This window comes from Malaclemys terrapin, chromosome 4, assembly GCF_027887155.1.
Source record: "Malaclemys terrapin pileata isolate rMalTer1 chromosome 4, rMalTer1.hap1, whole genome shotgun sequence".
NCBI classification, from domain to species: Eukaryota; Metazoa; Chordata; order Testudines; family Emydidae; genus Malaclemys; species Malaclemys terrapin.
This window is the reverse complement of record NC_071508.1, coordinates 20,176,157-20,196,289: the sequence shown is the minus strand read 5'-3', so window position 1 is coordinate 20,196,289 and position 20,133 is coordinate 20,176,157. Positions and strand designations below refer to the sequence as shown.

Here is a 20,133-nt window from a genome sequence, read left to right as displayed (position 1 = left end):
TGCAAATAGAAAGACAGCTTCAGCTCCCTCTAGAGGCTCCTTCTAGCCCAAAGCTTCTCACTGAGTCTTTTCAAAGCTCCTTCCACCGTAGCTGGGTGCTGGGGCCATGCGGATTTGAGCTATGTGACATGTGATGCGAAGGGGGCTGAATCAGCCACTACCCTCCCAGCAGGAACTTTTCTGGGAAATATAGCTTTCTTCAGGGAAAAGCAAGCACAACAGTATCATGCATCAAGACACGAGAAGTAATTCTTCTGCTTTACTCTGCGCTGATAAGGCCTCCGCTGGAGTCTCGTGTCCATTTCTGAGCGCCACATTTCAGGAAGGATGTGGACAAATTGGAGAAAGTCCGGAGGAGAGCGACAAAAACGATTAAAGGTCTAGAAAACGTGACCTACGAGGAAAGAGTGAAAAAATGGGGTTCGTTTGGTTTGGAGAGGAGAAGACGGAGAGGGGACATGGTAACCGTTTTCAAGTATCTAAAAGATTGTTCCAAGGAGGAGGGTAAAAAAATTTTCTCATTAACCTCTGAGGATAGGACAAGAAGCAATGGGCTTAAATTGCAGCAAGGGAGGTTTAGGTTGGACATTAGGAAAAAACTTCCTATCTGTCAGGCTGGTTAAGTACTGGAACAAATTTCCTAGGGAGGTTGTGGATTCTCTGTCATTGGAGGTTTTTAAGAGCAGGTTAGAGCAGCGGTTCTCTGAGTCAGGACCCAAAATTGGGTCGCGACGCCATTTTAATAGGGTTGACAGGGCCTGTATTAGACTTGCTGGGACCCATTGCTGAAGCTGAAACCCAAGCTCCACCCCCACCTAGAGTGGCAGGGCTGAGTCTGCAGCCCACCACCCCCAGGGTCATGTCATAACTTTGTTGTCAGAAGGGGGTTGCGGTGAAATGAAGATTGAGAACCCCTGGGTTAGACAAATATCTGTCAGGAATGGTCTAGTTATTGCTTAGGTCATGTCTACACATGCGGCACGTGGGATGAAGATGCGCTATGCCGATGGGAGAGCTCTCCCATCAGCATGAAGAAACCACTTCCACGAATGGCAAATTATGGTGGCTGGAGAAGCTCTCCTGCCGACATAGCACTGTGCACATGAGCGCTTATGTCAGTGTAATTTATGTCACTCAGAGGGGTGGTTTATTCAGGGCAAACTAAAATGTCATACAGACAATGATTTGTTTATACTGCTCTATATACTATACGCTGAAATGTAAGTAGAATATTTATATTCCAAATGATTTGTTTTATAATTATATGGTAAAAATGACAAAGGCAGCGATTTTTCAGTACTAGTGTGCTGTGACCCTTTTGTATTTTTATGTCTGATTTTGTAAACAAGTAGTTTTAAAATGAGGTAAAACTTGAGAGTACGTAAGACAAATCAGACTCTCGAAAGGGATACAGCAAGCTGGAAAGGATGAGAGCCACTGTTTTAGGTGCTAAAATAGCTAGTAGCTAAAAGCCTGTACAGTGGCTGTGACAGATAGGGCAACTTCCTGCAATAACTTTGGGAGACCATATTGTATTAAGTGTATGAGCTGTTTATGTATTATGGTGGGCCACAGCTGCCCCACCAAGTGAAAACAGGAGTGAAAACTGCCTCCTAGGAAGGCTCATATATTCTGGTTCAAACTGGGTTCTCCAGGGACCACCAGGTAAAGAAAGGACTTTTGGATAAATAGCTTGAGCTTAAACTAACCTAGGGCTTCATTCTGGTTCCTGATCTAAAGACATACGAACTTCTAACCACAGGGAAAACCCATTTGTGGGGTTTGAAGGACTGACACCCACCACCAGGGCCCTCGGTTGGATTTGGGGCTGATCTCTGGTAGGCTTTTAGCACGCGTGTAGCTTCTTCTCTTGTTTTTAGATGCTTTCTCTGTAATGTGTCCACCTTAACAACAAATGTGTTTGCTCAGAAGGAGCTTTGTGGTAGTCTGTAACTGCAGGCAATACACTAGTCACAGCCCATGGAGGAAAAGGAATGCACAGGTACTGGCCTCTTTCGGCAGACTGGCTCGCTGGGGATATTACAGTGTAGAAGACAGGGACCTGTGCAGCCTTAAAACCCGGGGTCCGGAGGGAGTGAGACACACAGGTCTCTGCCCAAGAGAGGTAATGGCTGGGAGCCAGAAATCTTTAAGTCAATGCCCAACAAGAGGGGCCACAGAAGGGAAATACAGGGGCAGTTAGCCTGAAACGGTGACAGTGGCATGGGTGTAGTCCATAAAGTCATGTGTGTGTATTTGAAAAAAAGCAAGGCAAAGCTGAAAATGGCTGAGAACTTAAAGATTGGGTGGCAACAGACTGCAAATGCCAGCGATGATTGAACCTGGTGACGTTCTGTACAAAAAAAGCTCTTGGCCATGCACTTCCCTCCCTTCACACTGACTTAGACATTCTAGGCTCCAGAATAATGTTTGGGGTTATCGTGTGTGCTGGCTCTGTGGGTGTGTTGATCGGTGTGTGAGTTGGGTTGTGCTGGGAGAGTTGTGTGGATTTGTGCAGGTGGCGAATGAGGGATGTGTGCTGCAGGGAGGGGCTATGAGCATTTGGGAGGGTGTCTGCTGGTTGTGGGGTGTTGTGGGTGATTATGTTGACTTGTGCTGGGAGATTTGGGCAGGTGGCAGCTGGGTGCACGGGTATGGCATTAGGGCCAAATAATCCACCCTCTGTGCAGTCTCCCTCACACAACCATAGAATTGTTGCGTGCAAATTAGCTGTAGAGTAAGGGTGACCGGTTGTTACCTTTGTACAATGGTCTCTAGATGTCTTGGCATGTTATAGATACATGCATTACTGTAGCTGTATGCTGCACGGGTGTAATTCATAACGTCAAAATGGCTGTGAACTTAAAAACCAGGTGGTAACGGACCATGGAAACCAGGGATGATTGAACGTGGCGATATTCTAAGGAAAAAGTTCTCAGCCATGCTTGTAGCTGCTTCCTGCGCTTTTCACTGACCCAACAGACGTTTGATGCTTCAGATTGACACACAGAGCAACATTCCTAGAATCGTCTACAGATAAAGGAAATAAATGGGGGGCAAAACTAGAGTAATAGTTTTCGGGGGAGATTTTGCCAAGAGCTCAGGTCAGATTTCCACCCGCAATAGCGGCTAGATCTTCACCCAGAAACTCCCTTTTCTTACACTAAATTGCTAGATGTTTTTGGTTCCTAAATGAGAGCTGAGCCCTTTTGAAAATTGTAGCCATAAGGGCTGGGGGGGAGAATAACTTAATAAAATCTAGCAACAACAACAAAAATCAAAAACACCAACTCTAGCCCAAGCAGCAATTTCACCCCAAAAGGGAGCAGTCCAAGAAAGTCCATGGAATCTACTAGGGATTTCGCTATTAATTTTACATGGACAGTGCTCGGATGTGGAGGAGCAGCAGTATGAACAGTGACAAATAATAATAACTGATTCCTGTACATTATTATTGTTTATTACAGTCGCACCAAGGAACCCCAGTTGTGGCCCAGGACCCCATTGTGCTAGGTGCTGTACAGACACTGAACAAAAAGACGGTCCCTGCCCTTACAATCTAAGTGATATAATAGTCGTTACCGATAGATTAGCTGCATCCCTCCCCTCCCTCATGGAACTCTAGAACTCCTGGGAACTGTTGCCGGGGAGGGGGGAGGATGTTTGAATTTGAATCCTTGGTTCTAAACTGTTGAGAAATCTCAGCCCAGCTGCCTTTGTGATCCCACCAGATCCCCTCATCCCGGGGCTGAGAGAAATGCATCCTCTGACCATTCCCCCTGTTTCCAGCAGGCCCTCAGTGCTCCAGCTCTTCAGGAATCTCTTTGGGCTCGGGCAGAGCGCGCAGGAGGGCCCAGAAGCCAGAGCAGACGCACAAGAGCAGGGTAACGTTGGGGACCTAGAAGAAAACAGCTCCCTGGTGCCTGCTGGGGCTGAGTCTGAGACCAGCCAGCCAGCAGGCAAAGAGCTAACGGGCGACCACCCGACCGATGAGCCCCGTGGAGATGCAACAGGCGACCGCATGGGGGAGATCCTTGGAGAGCTGAAGGATATCAGTCTTGGGGGCACCCCTTCCAGCCGTGGCAGGAGATCCCCTCCTATGCTGGACCCCAGTGGCATGGAGATGGGAGACTCCGGTGACTGGGCCTTGTCAGACCTCTCTGAGAGCGGTAGCTGCATTGACGCCAGCGTGGATGTGGAGGAGAAGCAGAGCATGGGAAGTGGAGCAACAGGGGAGCCGTGCGGGCAATGCTCTGAGGCAGGAGATGCAGGAGGAGCATCTGCTGAGAGATGGCCCTTGGGGAGGTACGGCATTGATGGCTGATGGGAGGCAGAGAGTAGGGATGGGGCGGCAAATCACACAGGAGTGAATGACTCTGAAGCACTATGGGCAAAGTGTAACTCCAGTGGCGTGAGTGGACTGAATCCAACCACTTCTGTTTGTGATTAGTCATAAGAATATTCAAGGTCAGGTGGGGGCAACTTTGCCACATCTGCTTCCTGAGCACTAGTGCCGTGTAATAGCATTGCATTAATATGTTGTTGATTGAACTTTTCAGTGAGTTCACTTCCTATTTCCTGGTTTCAAAGGTTTGAGTGCAGCTGACCTTGACATGCTGGAAGGGCACAAGGCAGCTCCAAGCAATCTTATTTCTGCATGAACAAGTTTGTTGTCTGTGGCTCAGTCTAGCTAATGGCAGATCTGAGTTTTAGGCCTGAATTTTTTTCCTCTTAAAACGGCCCATCGCTGCATTAACACTGGTGCTGCCCTGCTAGTGGGCACTGGCTGCTGGTGTTTGACCACTCTGCTGTCCAGATCTGCTCTGAGCAGCTATGCTAGCATCTCCACTGTTACTATCACCGTAGCAAGGGGGAGAGATGTTAAGATAAATACCAGTCTAGACACAGCCTTATAGAAGACATACTCATTGGTCAGTTACAATCCTACGTTTCTCTTGTGTGGCTGTCCTTAAGTGCCTGGAAACAAGGAGGAGAACTCATATCAACTGATCAGCCAGGTCTTCATGGGCCATCAGAACCTGCTCCTTGGTCCACAAAAGAGTTGTGAGAGATTCTACTCTAGGCCTATGAGCTTCCCAGTAATTCCACCCCGGGGGGAAGCTACGATTCAAACAACAAGCGTCTCCTCTCGCTAGTAACATGATACATCTGCAAATGGGTGTGGCTGGAGTGTGTGCCAGAGAGAGGGGGGAAAAGAGAGAGGTATCCAGGACACCAGGAAATGGATTTGAAAGTGTTAAGTATGAAGGGGGGAGAGGTACTAAGACCACTGGGAAATGGTGTTGACAGCTGAAGGTAATTGAGATCATCAGGTCTTTGAGATCCCATCTCTTCTGTATCGACTGTGAAGGGGGATCCACGTACAATGCAATGCTCTGCTGACATGGTGAAGCCTGGTTTGGTCGTGCAGTGCGATGGGACTGAACTGTGCTGGAGCTCAGCAGCGTCCAAGGCCGTTGCATGATTCAGGAACTTGGTGCTAATGCTGCTTGGTCTTATCTTCATGGCAAGACTGAGCTGTCTTTTAACCGCCTCAGAGCAGTTCTGTATTGTAACAGGGATCCCACACACCCTGGCCTGATTCTCCATTGCCCTGGCTTTGCAGAGGCACGTACGCCAGTGCAAAGAGGGTGGCAGATGCTCCCAGATCAGAATGGCAGTGTTTTATACCCACTGTGGACTGGTGTAAATGGTGGGGTGCGGGACTGTGGAGAATAAGGGTCCCTGATTGTCACGATGCAGAGGGGACCTTAGAGCCAAAGTGGAAAAATGTCACCCTGCAAAAAGCAGCCTGCACAACAACTGAGAACTAAGACCAGGTCTCCACTAGAAAAAGGTTTACTGGTGTATCTACACTGACGAACGCTCCTAGTGTAGATGCAGTTCATACTAGCAAAGGATTAGGGCTTTTGCCAGTATAGAAAAGACACCAAAAAATCACAAACCCTACCCACCATTTCCCCTCCTCTGCTGGACCCCAGTGGCTTGGAGATGGGAGACTCCGGTGGTTTTGTCAACACTGCTGTGAGCCAATGTGAACCAGCAAATGTTTCTAATGTTGACCTGGCCGAACTCATCAGTGAAACTGTAAAACCATCAGAAATGAACTGCTTTCTTTGTTTTCTTATTGTTGCAAGGAATGAATTATCTCCCAGTGACCAGTGGAGTTGCTTCCTTTTAGACCATTTGCTCTAACAATACCTACAGCAAAAGTAAATATTTTTAGCTTCCTTATTTAACCAGTATCCCTTTTTGGAGCAATTTGCCCACATTTCTACTGACCTATCTTTTCCTTCCATCTTGTTGTAAGAGTTCAAAGTGGAGAGCCTTCAAATCAATGCCAGATGACAGGAGTGGGGAGCGGGGATTCCATATAAATAAGTCATCTTGCTATGACTGAATGTTTCATGAGCGCCCACCATTTCTCTGATTGCTCCCTTCTTGCACAGCATCTCAGCTCGATTGGTCTTCCGCCTCCCCCGCAGAACTCTGGAACTCCTAGGCAGTTCTGAATTCTGGAGGCGGCTATATTTCAATTTGAATCCCTGGTTCTAAACTGTTGAGAAACCTCAGCCCAGCTGTCGGGGTGAGCTCACCAGATCCCCTCCTGCAAAGGTTGAGAGAGATGAATCCTCTGACTGTTCCCCTTGTTTCCAGCAGGCCCTCGGTGCTCCAGCTTGTTAGAAACCTCTTTGGGCTCAGGCAGAGCGTGCAGGAGGGCCCAGAAGCCAGAGCAGATGCACAAGAGAGCGGGGACGTCAGGGACCTAGAAGAAAACAGCTCCCTGTTGCCTGCTGGTGCTGAGTCTGAGACCAGCGAGCCAGCGGCCAAAGAGCTAACGGGCGACCACCCGACCGATGAGACCCATGGAGATGCAACAGGCAACCGCATGGAGGAGATCCTTGGAGAACTGAAGAATATCAGTCTTGGGGGAGCCCCTTCCAGCCATGGCAGGAGATCCCCTCCTATGCTGGACCCCAGTGGCATGGAGCTGGGAGACTCTGGTGGCTTTGTCAACACTGCTGTGGGCAAAGATAAAACAGCCCAGGATCTATGCAGCGGAATCTCTGGCAGGGAGGCAGAAAGGGTGGGAGAAGCTTCTGGTGACACAGGAACATGGGGAAAGTGAGTTTGGTTGTTAGCAACACAAGGCCGGATCCTGGCCTCACTGAGATAAGTGGCCAAACTCCTAGTCCCCCTCCCTCACAGATCTGGGGGACCATTAAATGAGACAAGCATTCAGCCTTTAGATAGTGGAGAGGGTTGTGGGTTGCCTCAGAGTAAATATGAATTTGTTGTGGGCCCATATTGACAACTGGAAGCCTGTCAGATCCTGGGCAATGGTCCATTTATACGGGGCCACTAGTTCGGGCTTTACAGAAGATCACTAAGCAAGCAGCATCTTATTTGCTCTTCACCCATTGCAATAGGCTGTCAGCACCAGCACAGACTAGCTGGGCTATAGAAATATCCTGGGATGTACAGTAACCGGGCTCCACTCCTGACATTGTAAGTGAAAGGCCCAGTTCTGCTTCGAGCTATGCCAGTGTAAATGTGGAGTAACTCCAGTGTAAATGTGGAGTAACTCCATTGTAAATCTGGACTAACACCACTGACGTTCATGGAGTTGCTTTGCACTTAGGTGTACATGAGCGATCAGCGTTGTGGCCCCTTCCAGTCCTTGGCCTCTTTAGGTCAAGTCCTTCAACAAGTGGGACAGTCAGTGACGGTTGTGCTTGTGTTTTAAATGTGATCCACCTCTTTGCTTTGAACTGGGCGAAGGCCTTGTTCTCGTGGTTGGAGTGAGTGAGCATGTGGTCACTTGAGTGCCATCCTGTTCATGAGCACCCAACCATGCGTAACTGTGTTCTGGGTTCAGGGCTGGAATCTCCCAGGTTCTGCCTGCTGACAACGAAGGAATCACACTGACTGCAGGACCCCTGGCAATGACCCCCAAGGACTTCCATGCCAAGGAGGAGAGAGAGTGCCTCCTGAAAGGTGAGGAATGATAGAGGGGCTGCAGGGAAAGGGAATCCCTCATGATCCATTTGGGAATTACATCTCTTGAGAATTGTCAGGTATTCTGGTAGGTAGACGAGGTTTCCAGATACCTCTGTCTATTCCTTCACATCCATGCTGATCCCTGAATCTTGAGAACTCAGTTACTGTAGGCACTCTGTGCTGTATTGGGAAAGTCTCTGGGCTCAGTCCAATGGACATGGAAGCAGGTCTCAGCACTGGGGAGGAGAAGCCACTGTGGATGGGTCAGAAACAGAGTAGAAGCCCTTTCTATAGCCATGAAGAGTCCAGCTGAGAAATGACACTTTGATCCGAGTGCATTTATGATCCTTATCACCACAGTATGTGGCCACCCTTTATAACTCATTTTAGTTAATTTTATATGATCTCATCTGTTTAAATACAGGGGCTGAGCTCTCCACTGGCCTAACACCATTCACTCCACTGGAGATATACCAGCAAAGGAGTTGGCCCTTGATCAAATACTGTATCTGGGACATGTATTACCCTTCCATATGGGACAGCGTAAGGATGTATGATGAGACCACTCAGAGGATTCACTGCTTTATTTGTGGGGTTTTGTAAACAGAGGATCTAAATGGAGGATCTCCGAAGGCAGAGCTGTCTCCATGGAACAAACTCGTCAACATGTACAAGCAGCGACGGAAGCTTCCTGTTCCTAAGGTTGGTTATATACTACAGAGCAGTGGGCTAAACTAGCGGTGAGGTACTTTCACTTTTACTTTACAAGCAGGGAGAAGCGCTCACCCGTTTGGAAAAGGGACTGTTAAAAGGACAGCCTGGAGTTCTCCTTTATTCTCGCCTGCTGATCCCAGATATCGTTTGCTCTGCTTCCAAATTCAAATCAGTGATTTTTACTTATATTTTTGCAACTGCTAATGCTGTATACCCAACCGGGATCAGAAAATCCTGCTGGGTCCTCTCTGCCTCTTTCATCCTTGCCCCTAACTGAGATTCTGCTGTCAGGACCTAGCAATATTTCTAGATTGTGCCCCTGAAGTTCCTGCTAGAGATGACCTAAAGCCTCTGCTGGGTTATGTAACTGCAAGATGCGTGGTCCTGACAACACAGCTGGCCTCCCCGATTGCAAGAGGGCGGTGCCTTGGAGGCACTTAGAGCTGTGAAGGATGAAAAAATTAATGCTAAAACTGAAGTAGTGCAGTGTAGTGGTTAGAGCAGGGAACTGGTATTCAGGGTTTTTGAGGTTCTATTCCCAGATATGCTAGTGACCATAGTCATTTAACTTCTCGAGGCATCTGTAAGAAAAGGATATATACCACCTGACAGAGGTGTACTGTGAGGTTTAATTAGCATATCAAGTCCTTTGGATGAGAGGAGGTATGTCTGCAAAGTTATTTTGCCTTCATTGACAATTCCATTGAAATGACACCTGCATTTTCCTAATTAACATTCCAAACAGTGCAAGAGGAGACACAACTCAATCTGATCCTTCTCTGAGGCCTTCAATTCAAAGGGTGGCCAAATTCATAGCACTGGGCGCTGTACAGTTCCCACCATCTGGCATTACCTCCGTTAAATGTCATTGCAAGGCAGTTTGAGTGACGCCAAAAGGGGTTCTGAGATGGAGGCGAGTGGTTCGGACTCACCCAGATAGACTATAAATGGGTGCAACTGAGCCCCATTTCTCTACTGCAAGGAGTGCTACATTTGACCCTCCAGGCCCCACCCTTTCCAAGACACTCAAATATGCACTTCTCTGTCTGGCTAGATTTCTAGGTGCTATCTGTCTTCAGCACTTATATGGCCCCTCTATCATAGTATCTGGGCACCTGTAAGGCAGAACAATGCTACTACTCCCTTTTTATAGGTGGGGAAACTGAGGCACAGAGAGACTAAGTGACTTGGCCAAGGTCATAGAGGTAGTGGACTTAAACCCAGGTCTCCTCAGTCCTAGGCCAGTCCTCTAGACACTGGGCCATCCTTTCTTTTCTGCTGCCTTCCTCAATACTGTCTGCAGTACAATATGTTTGTTCAGCCAAGAGACATTGTCACTTTAAAGCTGACACAGGAACTGGTAGAGCTTCAGGAAGTGAACTCAGGGTAGCTGAGGAGTTAGCAATTCAATAAAGCAGTTGTGTTTGAGTGTTTCTCTGCTTGGGTGCGGAAATGTCATAGCATTGGGGGGAGGGATAGCTCAGTGGTTTGAGCATTGGCCTGCTAAACCCAGGGTTGTGAGTTCAATCCTTGAGGGGGCCACCTGGGGATCTGAGGCAAAATCAGTACTTGGTCCTGCTAGTGAAGGCAGGGGGCTGGACTTGATGACCTTTCAAGGTCCCTTCCAGTTCTAGGAGATAGGATACCTCCATTATATTTATTTGGGTACAAGACAATGAAGTAGTCAGGCCCCATCTCTGCTGCAATGTGGGTTGTATTAAGACACCATCTACAAGAAATGATCTGTTGGCCAGTGCCACACAACATGGACAGGGGCAAGGTTTTTAAAATGGTGCAGGGAAACTGTCATAGATCTAAGGATTTTTGATAGGTTTCCCCTGCCCACGTCAGCCAGCAGAACCACCTTACGGGATCCGAAGCTGTTTGACAAACTGGGGGAGGTAGGAATTTCCAGTGGTGAGAACAGGGGACTGGGAGTCAGAAGATTTGGCTTCTGTTCTGAGCTCTGGTACTGCCACTGTGTGTGATCCTGGGCAAGTCGTTTTCCTCCCGTCTGTGCCTCAGTTTCCCCATATGTAACAGGGATAATAACATATTCTACAAGATAAAATCTGTTGAGATCCTTTGATAGAAATCTCGGTATAGAAGGACAATGTGTTTCAAGGTCAGCTCCTGAAAATAGTTTCCCGACTTGATCCAAACTGCAGTGTAGAGAGTATCTTGATATAAGTCCCTTTTCTCTATTCTCATCTGTCCTCAACCTCCATTTTCCTGCATTTCCACCTCCAGGAAAACCCAGTGCAGCTGGAAATGGAAGAGGGATCCACTCTGAATCTAACTGTTTATGAATTTGCAACACCTGAGCCTCATCTCATCTCTTCAAAATCTTCCAGTACTGCCCTGATCTTTAGGTGAGATCCACAAAGCTCTTCAACAAAGACAGCAAGCATAAACACAACCCCAATCAGATACGGTCCAAATTCTGTCTAGTTTCACAAAGTCGAACTGTATTTAAGATTTTTTTCAGGACAAGCGATGCAGTTACCAGTGCAGTTGAGAGAATGTACTGAACTGGAAGCCCAACCATGGTTATACTTTCTCTGACCACTGGGTGGCACCGTCTGACTTTAAAAAAAACCCCAGAGATGGGCTAGAAATGTCTTTAGTAGAGATGAGCGGTGTAAGTTTGTACAGGGTCCGTTTGAGAGGGGGAAATTGATCTCCAACTCACATGAGCCAAATAATCTATTTCCCAAAATAGACTGAATAAATATTTCCCCATGTACATTAGTGAATAAGCTATCCTGGTGTTCAAAAACACTGAGTACAAGAGAGTATAATATAAAACATTGTGATGCTGGCGTGGCTAGCTGGCTGCTTGGAATTTGTTGGCAACAACAGGGCTAAAGGGAAATCACAAACTGAGAGCAGCAGGGATCCTGACACACTCTTGAGCAGTTCCCGTTCCATCCAATAGAGGGCAGCAGTTTACACACACACTCACCCACACACACTTGTCTCTATGGCGGGGTGGCCAACCTGTGGTTCCGGAACCACATGTGGCTCTTCAGAGGTTAATATGCGGCTCCTTGTATAGGCCCCAACTCCGGGGCTGGAGCTACAGGCGCCAACTTTCCAATGTGCCGGGGGGTGGGGGTGCTCAGTGCTCAACCCCTGGCTCTGCCACAGGCCCTGCCCCCACTCCACTCCACCCCTTCCCAGCCCCTCCCCTGAGCCTGCCGTGCCCTCACTCCTCCCCCTCTCCCCCAGAGCCTCCTGCACACCACAAAACAGCTGATCGGGAGGGAGGGGGAGGCGCTGATCAGCGGGGCTGCCGGTGCGTGGGAGGCTCTGGGAGCAGGGTGGGGGAGCGGATGGGGGGCTGCTGATGTATTACTGTGGCTCTTTGGCAATGTACATTGGTAAATTCTGGCTCCTTCTCAGACTCAGGTTGGCCACCCCTGAACTAGAGCAACCTAGAGGTAAATATGTGAAAATTTCTCCGCAGCTTCCTGTATCATTCTGTGCTATAATAAAAACACTGATCTCATACAGTGGGCAGCACATTAACCATGTGCTTGTATTTTGGGGCTGGACATGCCTTTGTTCTGTGTCAGTACAGCACCTGGCGCAGTGGGGTCCTGGTTCGTGACTGGGGCTCTAGGTGCTACCACAGTACAAATAATAAATAAAAATAATTAAGATGTTATTGCAAAAAAGCCAGTGCTTTACCGGGCTGCACATACATAATTCACCTTGAGCATCAGCCTTGGTCAGACCATAGGTATTTCTGTCCTGTGCAGGGTGCTTCTTGATAAGGATTCATTTCAGACAATGGGTGAGGCAGAACAGACTCTAGCTCACTTTCCTATAACTGCAACTGCAGGAGGAAAGGACGGTTTGTGTCAGTCACATGCTCTGACTTGATGATGCACAGGGAGTTGATACAGTTAGTAAGAAGGTGCCATTTTTTAAAGTCACTGATGACAAGTGCTTTAAGAGGAGTCCAGATGTACTTCATTCCCAGATCTCTGGTTCTGAAATGAACTGGTCGGTCTCAGACATCCAAAATGTGTAAACCCATGACCTGGTTTAAATGCACATCCTGGCATTCTAAGCAGAGAGGCCAAGGAATAAGTGAGCCAGGGAGAGCGAAATCACCTTTTGTCCATGATGGGAATCTCAAAGCTGAAGTTTCAGTGGTAGCCATGTTAATCTGTATCAACAAAAAAAACGAAGAGTCCTTGTGGCACCTTAGAGACTAACAAATTTATTTGAGCATAAGCTTTCGTGGGCTAGAACCCACTTCATCAGATGTATGACGTAAAAGATACAGGAGCAGGTATAAATACATGAAAGGATGTGGGTTGCTTTACTAAGTGTTAAGTCAGTCTAATGAGATAAATCAATTAACAGCAGGATACCAAGGGAGGAGAAATAACTTCTGAAGTGGTAAGAGAGTGGCCTATTATAATTGCTGTGCTGTTTCTAGGCTCTGGATGAAGAGAGGAAATCAGTCTCCAGGCCCAGCACTTTTCGCTTGCACTAAATTTGCCAAATCAATTAAAAACACAACAGATCCAGGCCTCCCTCCTATAATAGCTGCAGTACAGTGTGCTACATTAGTCAAATGATCTCTTTGCCCATGTCCAAAGAATCCATCCGCAGCCAGGCTGTGCTTTTCAGGCATTTGGAGAACATCACTGTTACCTGGTTAGAACAAAAGAATTTATAAATATGCTTTGTGATATTCTGTTGTACAAACAAGGGAACAAAGCGGGGGTGTCTGCTGCCACGTGCATCTATTGTGTGGCAGCTAACGCCATGTATGTTCCAAGTGTCCAAGTCCTGTAGAAGTTCTTTGTACAGCCACGCAACTGGGGATGGAGAAAGCCTGCTGGATCATTTATCCATCTCCTTTCCTCTCACCTCCCAATGCAAAATTATTTGCTATAGTCCATTCCCCGGGGCTTTTGGCTCTCTGTTTTGAAATGTCCCAAATATGGGTCTCCCACCCCTTCCTTTGGGGGATGTATCCAACATCTAATGGAGCTTTCTTTAAATCAAGCTAAAGCAAGAACTGCTCCGTCTTTGTGGGCTGAGAAGGCGGAAGTATGGGAACCATGTAAAACTGCTGCCTAGACTCCTGCAGACACACAAACAGAATTCTAGGCCCCTCAGTAATTTGGTTTCAGAGTAGTAGCCGTGTTAGTCTGTATCCACAAAAAGAACAGGAGTACTTGTGGCATCTTAGAGACTAACAAATTTATTAGAGCATAAGCTTTCGTGGGCTACAGCTCACTTCTTCGGATGCATGTAGTGGAAAATACAGAAGGAAGATATATATATACACAGGGAACATGAGGAGAGCGATCAATTAAGGTGAGCTGTTGTCAGCAGGAGAGAAAAATAACTAGTGGTAATGAAAATGGCCCATTTCCAGCACTTGACAAGAAGATATAAGGAACTGTAAGATGGGGGGGGGGGGGGGGGGGAAGGGAATAAGCATGGGGAAATAGTTTTACTTTGTGTATTGGCCCATCAGTAATTTGGGAATCTCTTTACTGGGCTAATGACCCATTAGCTCCTGAAGGCCCTTGCTGATGCAGAGGAGGTAGTTAGTGCCTTCAATTGCTCTCAGGCTGTGGGACAATCTGACCTTACTGTTTAATAGGTGTATTGTCTGTTAAGTGTTGTTTTATCTATGACCATTATCAGAGAGCTGGAGCATGCCCAGACACTGACTAGGGAGCTTGTTTCGGGGTCTGCTAGCTGGCAGCAAGATTATAAAGTCTGAAGGTGTAGAATGGATATTGGAAATTACCCACTTTTCAATGGAGGAGAAACATACCCATACACAGACAATGGGCCCAATTCTGTTCTGAGTTACAGCGGTGCACATCCAGAGTAACTCGCTGGATTGCAGTGGAGAGATTCTGGCTCTCACTGCTCAAGATCAGAATTTGGCTCTGTGCCTCTTCTATTCAGCACGTTCAATAGCTGTCATGTTTATTGCTGGAGGCAGCATGTTCTAATGACTGGGAAAGGGGATAGAGTCAGGAATCCTGGGTTCTAATCCCAACTCTGCTACTGAGTCACTTTCTTTTAACCTCGTCTGCAAACGGGGGATAATATTTAGTTTGCAGAGGATTTGTGAGACTTCATCCACTAAGTGTTTGGACGATGCTAGATAAGTGCAAAGCATTATTCCTATTTTCTTTAGCACGCGTGGGGTAAATTCCAGTGATTGTCTCTCCTGATGCACTTATTTCTCCAATCCAGGTTTCCTGATGACGGAGCTGGGGAAGCTGTTGGCCACTTTGGGAGAGCCCAGGTAGACCTGAGGACAAATGGACTGGGAGCTCCTGAAGCAGACTGAGGTCAGTCAGAAACAGAAGGGCATTCTGGACTGGGTCACTGAGTTACAGCCTCCAGGAGCGCTGTGAGATTGTGCGCTGGTGCCCTACACATTCCCTTTTCTCACGGGGCTGCTGTTTGTCAATCCAAGTTACACTCTGGTGGTAAACGGCTCTTCTGTATGTGGCGTTTTGAGCGTTCAAAATGCCAGCCCCACGCCTAGATCTCATAGGCTGGGTCTACACTGCACATTGCTGGCAGCGTGGTGTAAGTTATGTGTGGCTTCACGCCACAGTGAAAAGCAGGCTGCGTCCGCACTGTGGGGTGTCACTATGCATCAGTGAAAGGCTCTGGCAGAGGCGAGACAGTGGGAAAAGGCTCCTTTCCCCTCCGCCTCCCCCCTGCCAGAGCCTTTCCCCACTGCGGGAGCCTTTTCCTGCAGTCGGGGGAGACTCCGGCAGCAGAGAGGCCGTGGGACGCTATGCTGCTAAATAAAGCAGTGTAGATGGGGGAGGCGCTGCTTGGCTTCTAGAGGGCCGCGTAGGGTACATACTGTAAAGTTCAGGCATGTCTTTACTCACCTAAGCCGTGCTGTTGAGAGCCATGTTGGGGAGCTGCTGAGGTGTATGCTCTACACGCTGCCATAAGGAGTGTGAAGGATAGACGCACCCATAGAGTTTAGGGGCGGAAGAGACCATTAGATCATCTAGTCTGACCTCTTCAGGCCATTGTATTGCACCGGTTACCCCAGGAAAGCCCCCAAATTTGGGTTAAACTAAAGCATTTCAGTCCTCAGCAGACTACGTTGTTGCATGTGACAGGCAGAGGAGAGGAGAGAGCGAACTGCTACCAGTGGAATGGTGGGGGATTGATTAGGTGGGATATGCCCAGATGGCATATGCTCTTCTGGTTACATCAGCAGACGAAGAGGCAGGACTCCTGGGTTCTATTCCTGCCTCTGCTGCTGTTGACTGTGTGACCAAGACTGAGTTGCGATGGCCAAGGCTTTCAAAAAAGGAGACCTCAAGTTAGGCTCTAAGCGTATACTTAGGCACCCAAGTAAATGAGCTGATTTTCAATAGTGCTGAACGCCCAGAAGCTCCCACTGAAGTCCATAGGAGCTCAGCGCTTTGAAAATCAGGCCACTTATTTAGGTGACTAAATGTTGGAGTCAGGAGCTTGAGTTTAGTCCTCCGTTTATTAAAATCTTGGCCTCGACCACCTGTGCCTCAGTTTCCCCATCTCTCCAATGGAATATATAACCGTTGTTCTTCTCGGGCGTGTTGCTGGAGTTAGTGCAGTGTTTATAAAACGCCTAGAGATCCTGGGAGGAAGTTGAATGTGCTATAAAATGATTGGTGAAAGAAAGCACCAGTCCCCAGGAGGAGGAAGTGCAGTGAATTTTCAAACCTCAGTCTAAAAACGGCACTGTGCTTCTGGTTCAATATCACTCCCATAGCCCGAGTTCAGCGCTGGTGCGAGACCGGAGCAGGTAGGGATCAGCAAGCTCCCTTACAAAGCGAGGACGGCTGGGAGCAGGGACAAAGCTTCTTCCTCCCTACCCCACGTGGGAAATGCCCATCTGGAATGCAGCAAAGCATAGCACAGCACTCCGTGAAGCAGCTGGGCTCCTGTGCCCACTGCCCGGCCCTGTGCGGGTGGGTGGGTGTGGAATTCTTTGGAGGATTTTGTTTCTCGCTCGATCAAAGTGCAATTGTTTGTCTTTTCTCTGGTAGCTGCACTGGGGGGGAGGGGAAGTGCCCAATTATCATTTTAAAAACCTAGTGCGGAGGCGGCTGCTTTGCCTTGTCTCATCCAGAACGTGGCATTTAGTTTTTTTTCCCCGCACACGAGCCTTGGCGCGGCTGGCTCGCTGTGTGATGCGCAGGCAGTGGCAGTTTGCATAAGAGCTTGTGATAGTACCTGGGGACTTACTGCTAAGGACGATTATAGCTCCATCTGCCCCTCCCCTGCCTCAGCCAATCAATGCTCTTCCTCTCCCCCTCCAAACTGTGTTCCAGGAGTGCAGGTGGGATCCTGACACTGTGCGCAGCTGCAGTGCCTGTCCTCTGAGGCTCTCGGAGGGCTCTGCACGCAGTAATTAAGCCAGTGAGGTGGATAGGTGTGATCCCCATTTGCAGATGGTAAACCGAGGCACTGAGGTTAAGGGCTGGATTTCCAGGGGCCCAGAAGCCAGCGGGGACCCGCCAGTGTTGGCATCTCTGAAAATGAGGTCAAGTAGCGACTATGGCAACAAACAGAGTCAGTGGGACTAGAACCCAGAGCCCTTCTGCGCCTGTTCTCACCGTCAAAGGCAGAGCCGGGGGCAAGCGCAGGAGGGGACGAGCGTGAGCACCAGACCAACCAGAGGGAGAGGAACCCTTGGGCCTTGTCAATGCTAGTAACTGTCCAACCCATTGTTCAGCACTGGTGCTAGCAATGGGACAAGCCAGTGAAGTCCAGGCTCCGCACCTTTTCTGGCCACGGCCTCAGGGTCCAGTGCTGGGAATGCCTGAGCCCAGTCTACCCTGCCACTAATGCCCCTGCTCGTTACAGCTTCTGAAGCGAAATGGCAACAAATGGAGAGGGAAGTGAAGAGCCACGGGGAAGGGGAGTGACTCTTCAGCTGGGGGCTGGAGCAAGCTGGAGGAAGTGAGGTTCAGGGGAGCTGGTCCACACGGCTGGACATGCAGAGGAGAAAGCTCTTGCACCTGTAATGGCACGATTGTGGGATGGGAGTATGGAGGCCATTGGCGAGTGAGCAGAAGGGGAAGGGGAGAGACTACAGATTCATAGACTTCCAGGCCAGAAGGGACTAGTATGACCATCTCGGCTGACCTCCTGCATACCAGAGAACCTACTCCAGTAGTGACTGACCATCCCTCTTCCATACACATGAGACTGGCCCTCGGAGAAGGAGTCACTTCTCAGTTCCCTTGTGTGCCAAGAGCTGGTGGGATTGGGCAGCAGGCTTAGCTATTGGTCAGACAGCTCTGCATTCGCCAGAGTGATTCGGTAACACACTTTCTCTCTGCCCTGGCCAGAGCCTGCACCTAGAAGAGATGTGACAGTGGCCCCAAGACCAAGCTTATGTTTTGATCACGATGAGTCTGCAAGTCCCCTTCATCTAGCAGATGAAGAAAGAAGATTGAAACCTGTTCTTTGGTCCCCACTAGGCTGGTGTCTGGGACAAGGTCTGTTAGCTGCCAGCTTGTTCCTGTTTCCTCTTTCAGTGTCTATGTCTTCCCCCCTTTGAATGTTTATCCTCTTGCCTTCTCCTCTCCCTGCCACCTGAGGGATGACCCCATCTGTACTAGGTTGGCATCCACTGTATTTTTAGAGTAAGTGTTTTACGTTGATTGATTGTTCTCAGTTCCCCCTAAACTCACAGACTCCTCCCCACTTATTAAATGAAGTTCTGTGTTGAATTAATTTCCTGTGTGTGTGGGGGGGGTTTTTTTTTTTTTTTTTGCTGGTTCTTTGTATACTCCATGTTCAAAAAATCATTTAGAAAATTGCAGGGAGCATAAAGATGGACAAATCTCTCCTGCTTTCCCCACTCATGGCCAAGTTTAGAGAGGAGAAAGATCTATTGTTAGGTTATCAGGTCCACTTCCACACCAAAGCAGGATTGACTAGGGATGCAGAGCATCTTCCATTCACTTTGAGAGAGGGAAAGACAGAGAACCCCTCTGTTTGCTTTGTGGGGGTCTCCCCCAATTGCAGAGTGAGAAATGAGATCTCCTCTTCCCTGGCTCCGTCACTCACTGGAGAGAGAGGTATCCCACCTCCTCCATTTGCTGATGGGTAGCCTAGGTATCAGAGGATGATAGAAACCCATCCCTCTTGTTATGAGGACCCCTGCTCTGTGCTGGTGCGGAGTCACACCATCAGCAGTGTGCCACCATTGCCAGTCAGACACCCTTACGCACAGGCCACTGCGACTAATGGTGTCAACAAACCCCAAGCCTGGGAGGTGGCAGCTGATCTCACTTCATCCTGCACTTCCACCCCATGTTTTAGCAGCGCTGAGCGCTTCAACCAGTGACCTCGGGCAAGTGTTCTCCAAACTCTGCCTTGGCCTCAGACTCCTAATTGGACCAATCCCTGGCTCTTCCGGACAGGCTGCATGAGCTGAGCTGCAGCAGCTGTTGGCAGCCCAAGGCCCGTGCTAATCTGGGAATTCTATGACAGGAAGCACACGCCCAGCCAACCTGCCAGAAGACAAAGCCAGCAGTGTACACATCAGTTCCCAGGGGTGTTCCTGTGCAGAGCTGCGGCTATTTTTGAACGTTTCCCAGCCCTAGTGCCATGCTGGTTTATTTCCAGGGGCTCCATGGAGGCTAGGGTACGAGGCAATCATGCACCAGCTTTTGCCACATAGCTATGGATGCAGGACTGTTGTGCTCCAGCACAGCCAAGGCACCCAGATGGCTCTCCATTTCTATTAACCCCTGTCCCATATATTCTATGATGTTGCCGAATTTCCCATGGACACCCTCCCTCACCGCAGAATCATGCTCCACCATCTAAACTTTCAGTGGTTTCAAAATATCTTACCTAGTTGTTAGGGCCACAAGGAACCTTCTGAACGTGCATGTCATTCCTGAACCTGGCGACAGCCTGAAACAATAGCTTTGAGAGGTGTGAACTATCCCTGTTCACCTCCAGGGATACTCTTTACTCCGAAACCAGGGACAGAAGTTTAAATGGCAACCTGGTTCATTATTTCACTGCCGATCATTTCCGCAGAACTATCCAGCCAGCATGGAACATCCCATGTTCCCAGCCTGCCTTCCGGGGTGCCAAAAGCCCCAGGTAACGTCTGCCCACCTGTCAGAACCTCCAGCCAATGCTTCCAGAGCAGTTACGCGCCATCAATGCAACAATCCGCAGCGCATGGAAAACTAGCGATTGAAGGATAGAGACAAGAAATTGAATTTGACAGAAACATAAGTCACTTCTACCCTGCTTGTATTTTGGGTCAGTGAACACCCCCAGTTTGTAATTGACCTGGACTTCCAGCGTGCTGCACCAGAGTGCTAGAGAATCCAGGTGCAGAATGCTGCAGTGACCACA

General features: G+C 48.6%; 1 protein-coding gene across 4 annotated transcripts; it reads left to right on the top strand.

Annotated features, from left to right (window-relative positions):
* The first annotated feature begins 78 nt into the window (after positions 1 to 78).
* LOC128835379 (uncharacterized) lies at positions 79 to 18,480 on the top strand. Of its 4 annotated transcripts, none has more exons than XM_054024820.1 (8): positions 79 to 420; positions 3,793 to 4,305; positions 6,679 to 7,146; positions 7,901 to 8,019; positions 8,630 to 8,724; positions 10,987 to 11,108; positions 14,980 to 15,077; positions 18,099 to 18,480. In XM_054024820.1, exons 1-7 carry the CDS (start codon positions 416 to 418, stop codon positions 15,074 to 15,076), a joined length of 1,419 nt encoding a protein of 472 aa, XP_053880795.1. In that variant the 5' UTR covers positions 79 to 415; the 3' UTR covers position 15,077; positions 18,099 to 18,480. The 4 variants fall into 4 exon arrangements, with proteins under 4 accessions (XP_053880795.1, XP_053880794.1, XP_053880792.1 ...); XM_054024819.1 differs by having other exon boundaries at positions 79 to 504; positions 6,682 to 7,146; XM_054024817.1 differs by having other exon boundaries at positions 79 to 504.
* Positions 18,481 to 20,133: the final 1,653 nt, after the last annotated feature.

Bases quoted from the DNA above. Each gene is read 5' to 3' on its own strand.
- LOC128835379 (XM_054024817.1), top strand. From the start codon at position 416: ATGGGGTTCGTTTGGTTTGGAGAGGAGAAGACGGAGAGGGGACATGGT. The intron at 505-3,792 runs GTAAAAAAATTT...TGTTTCCAGCAG, and splicing joins AGATTGTTCCAAGGAGGAGG to GCCCTCAGTGCTCCAGCTCT. The intron at 8,725-10,986 runs GTTGGTTATATA...TTCCACCTCCAG, and splicing joins GGAAGCTTCCTGTTCCTAAG to GAAAACCCAGTGCAGCTGGA.